This window comes from Magallana gigas, chromosome 4 (genome assembly GCF_963853765.1).
Source record: "Magallana gigas chromosome 4, xbMagGiga1.1, whole genome shotgun sequence".
NCBI classification, from domain to species: Eukaryota; Metazoa; Mollusca; class Bivalvia; order Ostreida; family Ostreidae; genus Magallana; species Magallana gigas.
In genome coordinates this window covers 17,189,277-17,199,930 of record NC_088856.1, presented here as the reverse complement: position 1 = coordinate 17,199,930, position 10,654 = coordinate 17,189,277, and the positions used below count along the sequence as shown (strand labels likewise).

The window sequence follows — 10,654 nt, the reverse complement described above, 5'->3', positions numbered from 1 at the left end:
AAAATGTGACGTCGCTGTGAACGTGGTGAAATGCTCGTGACATTGAGGAGCATCACCTTATAGAATGTTCGGCGACTGTTGATTGAATGAAGAAGTGAGTTATGTTCTTATTTACGCAAAATGTTTTACGATGAAAGCAAACGTGATAATTTTGACATAGAACTCTCAGAAAAATTACAGCTCAGATCAGATCTGACCCTCGAGAAAGCAGTCGAAACTGTGCGGCAATCAGAAATGGTGAAATCACAGATCAAGGACAAGAGTGTGTCAGCTACAAACGTGGAGGCAGTTCGCAAGCAGGCCCTACATGTCAGAGTCCGCAGAGCAATAACAGCCGAAGCAGAGGTCGAGGTCGTGGACACAGATACACACAGAGCCGTGTCAGAGGTAACCATCACAGGAGACAAGGTCAAGGGAAATGCAACAAGTGTAACCTACACCATGCAAGGGATAATTGCTTTGCTAGAGGCAAACAGTGCAGACGGTGTCACCAATATGATCACTTTGCTGTGTGTTGTAACCAGAATAGCATAGCAAAGATAGTGCAATCCGAGCCGGAAGAACCATATGAGGAAACAGGATTTCTTGGATCTGTCACAACCTGTAATGAGGATGAAGCAGCATGGAAAATAAATCTTAAAATCTGTGAAGTAGGATTCAGCTTGGTGACTGGTATCACACAGGACATTCGCAATTTTGTTAATTCTGCCAAATTATGCGAATTTTGCCAAACACACCGTCAATCGCAACAAAGAGAACCTTTGAAGTTTACTCCTTTACCTAATCGACCATGGCAAAAAGTCGCTGCAGACCTTTGAGAGTTGAATGAAAACCACTTTATAGTTGTCATTGACTATTTTTCCAGGATTATTGAAATAGCTTTCTTACAGTCTATCACCAGTGCACATGTTATCGGGAAAATGAAGAATATATTTGCTCGATGGGGAATACGAGAAGAGTTGGTATCTGATAACGGTACCCAATTTACCTCGGGAGCTTTTCACTAATTTGCAGAAGATTACAAATTTCGACAGACGTTTGCAAGTTTTCATTATCCATAATCCAACTTGGAAGCAGAAAGTTCCGTAAAGATCCCAAAACGAATTCTCCGCCAGGATAATATCTTCAAAGCATTACAATCGTACCGCAATACCCCTATTGAAACGACGGGTAAAAGCCCAGATACCGGAAATGCTAGACCCAGAATGGATGGACCGTGATGACGTTTTCTTTCGCGATCAACGATACAAGGAACGGTACAAATGTAGTTATGACCAACATTACAACGCGCAACCGTTACCCATACTAAAGCCAGGAGATTCTGTCAGATTCAAAATAGACAAGGACAAATTATGGCTTACTCAAGGAACCTTACAGGAAGCAGATACAAAAAGGCGACCGTACAATGTTGAAACTCCCAGAGGAACACACTCAAGGAACTGTACAGGAAGCAGATACAAAAAGGCGACCGTACATTGTTGGAACCGCCGACATCTCCAGAAAACCGGCAGACCTGTACACTCAAATGATAGTGAACCGGTAATACCCTCCGAAACGTTCGTCCCAGATGCCGATCCACGTCCACCGGTCACCGATAAGGAATTGTGACCGCAAAAACAAAACGCGTGTGATATTCCTACGGTTCCGCAGTCGCCTGGAGTCACTCAAACGCGCAGTGGACGAGCTATCAGACGTCCAAAGAACCTGAAAGATTATGTTTGTTGAATGACTATGTGTTGTATGAATGTGTCATTAGTAGAAGACTTGTGTTCCAAGTCTGTAATGTTTGTGTCTCATGTGTATCATATATGTCCATTGTAATAAGGTTACTTACCTTTAAATTTCTTCTAGTCACACTGTTAGCCAATAGGAACTTGTTTGAAATTTACTGTATTTTCTTAACTGGGAGGGGAAGGTGTTTCATGTTTCATTCATTTTTTATGTTGAATCAGCTGTTTGTGTAACATGTGACCTTTATGTGTACTTAGGTGTATGACGTCACGTTTTCTGTTGTTCTGGAATAAACGTTAGAAATGGACACACGTGTTTTCTTGGTGCTTGTCTAAACAGGCCTGAACCCCTCACCCAAAGGCTGTGAATTTCCGATTTAGGTAGAGGACTTTCGGGAAATCATTACTACGTATTTAGTATTTTACAAACATGTGAGGGAGTAAAAAAGAGGATTTTCTAAGATTTAATACATTTCCATTAAATGAATGTCCCAGGGGTCATTAATTTCACTAAGGAGATTTTATACATGTTTACTTTATGACCATATCGGCCCAACCCTAGTCTGAATCCCTGACCTAGATGCCATAAATTCCAGAATTTTTGGTAGAGGACTTCATGGTTATCATAACTATGCATTACTTTTTTTCCCACATGTGTGGGAAAAGAGAAGACAATTTTTGAAAATTTAGGCCCTTTTGCATATTTGGCCCCGCCAATGAGGCCCTGGGGTTGTTAAAGTTTTCAATTTCGCAATTTAGATTCCTCTTTCACACCAAAATTGCTAACAATTAACCATGCAGTTTTTAAAGAAGGTAGAAATTTAAACTTTAACGCACGAAGGACGACAGACGACGACGGATGGAGACCAATTGCAAAAGATCAACTGAGTAACCCTGGGGACCTAAAATATAAAGTTTTATATATCATTACAGGCCTAGGTTTCATTGACTATATGAATCGTTTCATCACATTAAAATCGGTCAATGTTTTTAACCGGGTTTTCCAAAGGAAAAATCTGGTTCTTGAAATGGTGAAAATGGCGGGCGGGGGTCTGCCAAAAGGGAACCCTTATTGTACGGATAACTCCCCCTACAGTTTTCAAGATAGGAAGTTGTTCTTTTGCAGATCAATCGTACACATATAAGAAGTATTGCTAAGATTTTGATTTCTGATGATTTATGAAAAAATCCCAGCTGGTGAACTTAGTCATTTTTTGGCAAAATATTGCATATCGGGTCCCTATTGTACAGATATTTCCTCCTACAGTTTTCAAGATAGGAAGTTGTTCTTTTGCAGATAAATTGTACATATATCAGACGTGTGAATATTACTTGAATTTTGATTTTTTGGTAATTAATGAAAAGAAATACCAGCTGTTGAACTTAGTAATTTTCTTGCAGAATACTGCACCCAATTGTACAGATAACCCCTCCTACAGTTTTCAAGACAGGAAATCGTTGTTTTGCATAATAATTGTACATATATTAGAGGTGTGCATATTACTTGGATTTTGATTTTTGGTAATTTATGAAAACAAGAGGCCCATGGGCCACATCGCTAACCTGAGGAACAATGGGTATGATAAAATCAGCTTAATGAAGTCAGAATACAAACAATCTGGACAATGTACAATAATACATGCAGATCCTGTAAAATTAAAATCCATTTTTCCCCCAGGGTATTCTTATGTTTATAATCATTAGTCCCTTTTCTAACAGGATGATTTTATAGTCATATCACATGTTGAGTATTGCAGTCCTCAAAAAGATCCTTTACAATTGTTTGTATATGGGATATTAAGCTACATCAAACTCTGAACCTTCTTGTGAGGCCGAGGAATTGTCCTGGAGCCAAAGTCTAAACAATTATAAAGAATCATCTGGCTGATTAGTTTCTGAGAAGAAGATTTTAAAAGATTTACTCTATATATTCCTTTGTAAAACTTTAACACCCCCCCCCCCCCCAATGTGGCCTCACCCTACCCCCAGGGATCATGTTTTTACAACTTTGAATCTACACAACCTGAGGATACTTCAACACAATTTTAAACTTTCCTGGTTGATTAGTTTCTGAGAAGAAGAATTTTAAAGATTTACTCTATATATTCCTATGTAAAACTTCGACCACCCCATTGTGGCCCCACCCTACCCCCAGAGGTCATGATTTTCACAACTTTGAATCTACACTACCTGAGGATACTTCCACACAAGTTTCAGCTTTCCTGGCTGATTAGTTTCTGAGAAGAAGATTTTAATAGATTTACTCTATATATTCCTTTGTAAATCTTTAACACCCCCCCCCCCCCAAATGTGGCCTCACCCTACCCCCAGGGATCATGTTTTCACAACTTTGAATCTACACTACCTGATGATACTTCCACACAAGTTTCAGCTTTCCTGGCTGATTAGTTTCTGAGAAGAAGATTTTTAAAGATTTACTCTATATATTCCTATGTAAAACTTCGACCCTTCATTGTGCCCCACCCTACCCCCAGGGATCATGATTTTCACAACTTTGAATCTGCACTACCTGAGGATGCTTCCACATAAGTTTCAGCTTTCCTGGCAGATTAGTTTCTGAGAAGAAGATTTTAAAGATTCACTCTATATATAAATTCCTATGTAAAACTTCGACCCCCCATTGTGGCCCCACCCTACCCCTGGGGGTCATGATTTTCACAACTTTGAATTAACACTACCTGAGGATGCTTCCACACAAGTTTCAGCTTTCCTGGCTGATTAGTTTCTGAGAAGAAGATTTTTAAAGATTTACTCTATATATTCCTATGTAAAACTTCGACCACCCCATTGTGGCCCCACACTACCCCCGGGGGGTCATGATTTTCACAACTTTGAATCTACACTACCTGAGGATGCTTCCACACAAGTTTCAGCTTTCCTGGCTGATTAGTTTCTGAGAAGAAGATTTATAAAGATTTACTCTATATATTCCTATGTAAAACATTGCCCCCATTGTGGCCCCACCCTACCCCCGGGGGTCATAATTTTCACAACTTTGAATCTACACTACCTGAGAATGCTTCCACGCAAGTTTCAGCCTTCCTGGCTGATTAGTTTCTGAGAAGAAGATTTTTAAAGATTTACTCTATATATTCCTGTGTAAAACTTCGACCCTCCATTGTGGCCCCGCCCTACCCCTGGGGGTCATGATTTTCACAACTTTGAATCTACACTGCCTGAGGATGCTTTCACAAGAGTTTCAGCTTTCCTGGCTGATCAGTTTCTGAGAAGAAGATTTTAAAGATTCACTCTATATATAAATTCCTATGTAAAACTTCGACCCCCCATTGTGGCCCCACCCTACCCCTGGGGGTCATGATTTTCACAACTTTGAATTAACACTACCTGAGGATGCTTCCACACAAGTTTCAGCTTTCCTGGCTGATTAGTTTCTGAGAAGAAGATTTTTAAAGATTTACTCTATATATTCCTATGTAAAACTTCGACCACCCCATTGTGGCCCCACACTACCCCCGGGGGGTCATGATTTTCACAACTTTGAATCTACACTACCTGAGGATGCTTCCACACAAGTTTCAGCTTTCCTGGCTGATTAGTTTCTGAGAAGAAGGTTTATAAAGATTTACTCTATATATTCCTATGTAAAACATTGCCCCCATTGTGGCCCCACCCTACCCCCGGGGGTCATAATTTTCACAACTTTGAATCTACACTACCTGAGAATGCTTCCACGCAAGTTTCAGCCTTCCTGGCTGATTAGTTTCTGAGAAGAAGATTTTTAAAGATTTACTCTATATATTCCTGTGTAAAACTTCGACCCTCCATTGTGGCCCCGCCCTACCCCTGGGGGTCATGATTTTCACAACTTTGAATCTACACTGCCTGAGGATGCTTTCACAAGAGTTTCAGCTTTCCTGGCTGATCAGTTTCTGAGAAGAAGATTTATAAAGATTTACTCTATATATTCCTATGTAAAACTTCGACCCCCCATTGTGCCCCGCCCTACCCCTGGGGGTCATGAATTTCACAACTTTGAATCTACACTACCTGAGGATGCTTCCACACAAGTTTCAGCTTTCCTGGCTGGTTAGTTTCTGAGAAGAAGATTTTTAAAGATTTACTCTATATATTCCTATGTAAAACTTCGACCCCCCATTGTGCCCCACCCTACCCGCGGGGGTCATGAATTTCACAACTTTGAATCTACACTACCTGAGGATGCTTCCACACAAGTTTCAGCTTTCCTGGCTTTCTGGTTCTTGAGAAGAAGATTTTTGAAAATTTCTCGAAATTTTTCATTAATTTCTAATTATTTCCCCTTGAAAACGAGTGTGGCCCTTAATTTTCACAACTTTGAATCCCCTTTGCCTAAGGATGATTTGTGCCAAGTTTGGTTGAAATTGGCCCAGTAGTTCTTGAGAAGATGTTGAAAATGTGAAAAGTTTACGGACAGACGGACAGACAGACAGACGGACGGACAGACAGACAGACGGACGACAGACAAAATGTGATCAGAATAGCTCACTTGGGCTTTCAGCTCAGGTGAGCTAAAAATACGAGCTGTTGAACTTAGTCATTTTCTCGCAGGATATTGTGTATAGGGTACTCCATTTTTCTGGTTAGGTAGTGTTTATCAAGTCAGGGCTGACGTGGATTATGGATACAGTTCAAATAAAAGAAAACCCGGTCCACTGTCACATTGACAGCTTTCTTTTGTATTCAATTGCTTAGGAAGTGTTCGTTTGACACATTTCATTGCAAAAGTATGGTCTAAGAGCAAGTGTTAACTAGATTTTTTTACAAGGTATAAACAGATTATTATCAAAGACATGTAATATGATAAATATACAATTCACAGGTGAGGGTATGGAAATCAAATGATTTCGTCCATGCTCTAAAGACGATTATTTGATCACTTTTTACACTAACACCCACCCACCCCTCCTCTCACCCACCAAGACACCAGGGGAGTAAAAAAATTCATTTTTACAACAACACATGCATACACATGCACGCGGGTTTTTTTTAAATTCCTTTAAGAAGTTCCACAATCCTGATTGTAATATTTATTTAAGATAGTATTCGTATATATTTAATTAATTCCAGGAAATGAATTGTTAGTACAGAATACTATAAGTCAATGAAATTATAAAAAAAAAAGAGATAAATAAACAAATTTGTAATCATGCAATAAACAAGTCATAATCAGATATTTTTTATAGAGTCGCATTTCCCTACTAACGTTAGGTTTTGATATTAATTTGCGTACAAAATGTCTTGAAATGATTTGTCAAGATTTCAAAATGTCATCAGACACCTCCTAGTTTTGTTTCAAAACATATATTTGATATTAAGTTAAGCTTGAAAGCGCTTTTTAATCAAACAAATGAAATGGATATATCTTTATTCTTCTAAGTATTTGATTCTTTTGGCTATTCCGGTGAGACACTCTCCCACCATCATCTCACCGGTGCCAAGAATACACACGGCGCTTGGTCTATTTATTTTTTCTTCAGGGATGATGTACCTCAAAAATACCCCGTCTCTATCCAGCATATGAATCTTGTCCCCTTTGCAATCTGTAACGATGACATGGCCAACAGAATCAGTTGCCACTGAACAGACATCAAAATTACGATCCTTCCCCGAATATGAATATCGGAGTATACCTATTCTATCGACAGCAACAACAGCGTTTTTTCCCCAGTCAGTAACAATAATGTCTCCGTTGACATTTTCAGCGATGTAAATCGGGTCTGTGTACAGGGGTTGACACTGCGAGTCGTACTGGATTTCTTGGAGCACGGTACCGGTACTGCTGTATCGGACGACCTTGGATTGATATCCTTTGCGAAGACAGACCAGAAGATCACCGGACGCGGTGCTTGTGATACCACGGGCATTCCAATCCCCGGTTGTAAACATCGTGAGAACAATGTTGTCATGGGATATTTTTTTTACGGTTTCATAATCACAATACACCACCTGTTTGCTGTACATACTTAAATAGTAGCCCTTCCAAGATATGTTGACTGCATGGCGGAGGTTTCCCTGGAGATCAAACAACTTCAGTTCTTTGGTATGTCCTCCCATCCACACTTTATCATCGTCAGTAACGGCCATGGCAAGCAGACGGTTTGTATTTTTATCGTCAGCAGGAAACCCGGTGTCTATAACAAACTTAACTATTGGTACCTTTATTATTCTTCTATCCGACAGATGATCTTTTTTCAATTTCTTGCCAAGAATCGAAATCTTTTTTTCCTCCCTTTTCTCAACGTATCCGAAATACGTTTGCAAATAATTTTTATCTATTTTGCATTCATAAAATGTCGGAAATGAATACTGTGTGAACTCGGTCAGTGCTTCTCGTTTTTCAATTAATGGCATAAACGTCTGCAATTTTTTGACATCATGTGATTTCTGTAAATTAGTTGCTTTTCTGTTGATTTCATCCAACTTTTCAATTATTTCTTTAAACTCTGTTTCCTGTTTCTTAAGTAGCGCCTCGTGTTCCTTCTGCATACCATCAAGTTCCTGGTGAAGTTTCTTCACGGTTTTTTCTATCTGTTTGTGCCACTCTTCTCCCCGTGCCGTAACTTCGTCTTTCTTCTGTTTGTAAATGGTATATATCGACGACAATAATTTTGTCGTATGATCCAGAACTATTTTCAATTCCTGTTTAATCGACTGAAGTCGATCGTTTTCATTTGCAATCAGTTTGAAAAATTCTTCTATTTTATCTGACAGCTCCGACATTTCGTGCGATTTGTGTTTGATAGACACGCAAAGCATGCATATTGGAACATTGCAGGTTTTGCAATATGCGGAACAATCGTTTTGGGGATGGGAATCACAAAAACCCGTGTCGTCATCATCTTTGCTGATATAGTCCACTACGTCATGGCCATATTTAGATTTCACGCGTAGATGTATTGGGATACAGTGGTCACACAGATTGACACCGCATCGCCTGCAGAAAAACGAGACTGGTGTCTGACACAGATCGCATACCACGATACGTTGGCACTGGGTTTCTTCTTTGGATGACATCATAAGTAACTGTAAATATATGAATAGTCATTAATAAGGTTTAGAACCAGTAAATTGTATTGCTTTATTACCAATTTGATATTTCAAGTTACACCCAGTCCATTAATCTAAAGAAGATGGTATTGTCGCTTTTATTTTTTTGAGAAGTTTTTTTAAAGTCTTATAGACATATTGTGTATGCAAAGGGCAAGCTTGAACAGATTAACAAATTGTTGGAAAATATCTAAAGCGTGCATACATGTTGTATATTTTTATTTGTTAAAAAAAACATCCTACCAGGACTTTTGATACCTGACTGATAAACCAGAATAGAAAACAGGAAAATGATTTTACATGAAATTACTTGCGAATTTGAAAAATATACTATTTGTTTTGTAAATCTGTATTTCCACTCACTTAAGAACTTTAAAGATACGTAAAAAAGTAATATCGGTAAATAGATGATATGATGCAAAACGTTGACCATAAAGGAATAAATATTTCTTGAAAAACTTGAGTATATTTTTAATACCATTAGATTGTTAAAAATACACAGTGAAATTAATCATCTTTATTCAAAGTTTGTTATATGTTTGCTTATTAGCCCACTAACAGCGTAAAAATTAAGTAAGATGTTTTTTAAGGTTGGGTAGATGTTAACTTTTATATTTGTTTGCTTTAAATATCCTTAATTATCTTATAGTGATTTCGGTATTTCTAATCGCATGTGGATTCATTAAAAGTTTACATGGACATGTTTTGTTCTTTTTTAGTTCACATTTTTAGACATGTACAATTGTAAACAATTATTCAAATTTTCATTAAACAATTAAAGACGATTAGGAGACAATGGAAAATTGATGAAAACAAAATTTGAGTTTTGGGACGTTTTCGAGAAGCTACGTCAAAGTAGTGTAAATATGTCCTACTAAAATTGTCATAAAAAGCTTTCTAAAAGTTCTTTGTAGATATGCACTCAGAAAGAGTTGGGTAATCCAAATTGACAAAAAGTTTGTAAAGTTGTGACCCTAATGGCCTTTTTTCCGTGGTTGCAGTCATTTACTTTTTGCTTCGTAGGCAATTGCAACGTTTGCTAATTGCTTAAATATTAATATTCCGTACCATCTAATCAAATATTCAAGTCATGAATAAATCAAAAAAGTTGAAGAATAGATTTGATGCATAAGTTCTTGTGGTGATAATCACACATTTAAAAATGATTTCAATCTAAATGCCGATGCTCTTATTATTCCTGTTTACACTTGCACACAGGCAGGAACACAATTCAAAGTTACCAGGTAATATGTGGCGGTAAGCACTTAAGATTTTAACAGGTGGCAGTACGCAATAAGCGTCTTGCAGTTGATAGTTGGCTGTCGTATAAGGAAGTTGCTTTTTTTTTTGTTTTTTTTTTTTGGAGCACAAAAGCATAATAATTTTTACTTCCTCTTTCAGTAATTAGAAACGGAAAATGAGAAAAATCTAAATCGGTATCAATCAACTTAACAAACACTTGAACTGTTGAAGACATTCATTGATAGTTCATTTGATTTCAATTCTTTATTGTTGTTAATCACTTTGTAACAGTCATTATAATTTTGAACTTGCAATTAAAATGTGACACACCGTCAAACACGATCCTACTTTTAAAACCTTGCCCATTTTATGGCTGGTAGGCTGTAAAGTAATGAAATTAAATGTGTAAAGACCCCACTTGCTTATTTTATAAATAAAGCTTATGCATAAAAATGTATCAGGTTACCTTATATGTCGTAATTATGATCCAAAATTAATTCATGATACAGGTAATTCCATTTCAAGGAAACGGGTGTAGAAAGGTATGATAATCGCAGTGACGCCTACCCAGCTGCAAAATTAACTTTCGGTTTATGGTCTCTTTACTCACTTCT

The 10,654-nt window shown here is 37.9% G+C and overlaps 1 protein-coding gene across 1 annotated transcript; it reads right to left on the bottom strand.

The window, feature by feature from the left end:
• Positions 1 to 6,765: 6,765 nt before the first annotated feature.
• Positions 6,766 to 10,642, bottom strand: LOC136274503 (E3 ubiquitin-protein ligase TRIM71-like). The gene is made up of 2 exons (XM_066081483.1): positions 10,507 to 10,642; positions 6,766 to 8,774 (listed from the first exon to the last, which is right to left on the bottom strand). The coding sequence occupies exon 2, from the start codon at positions 8,766 to 8,768 to the stop codon at positions 7,116 to 7,118; it is 1,653 nt and encodes a 550-aa protein (XP_065937555.1). The 5' UTR covers positions 8,769 to 8,774; positions 10,507 to 10,642; the 3' UTR covers positions 6,766 to 7,115.
• Positions 10,643 to 10,654: the final 12 nt, after the last annotated feature.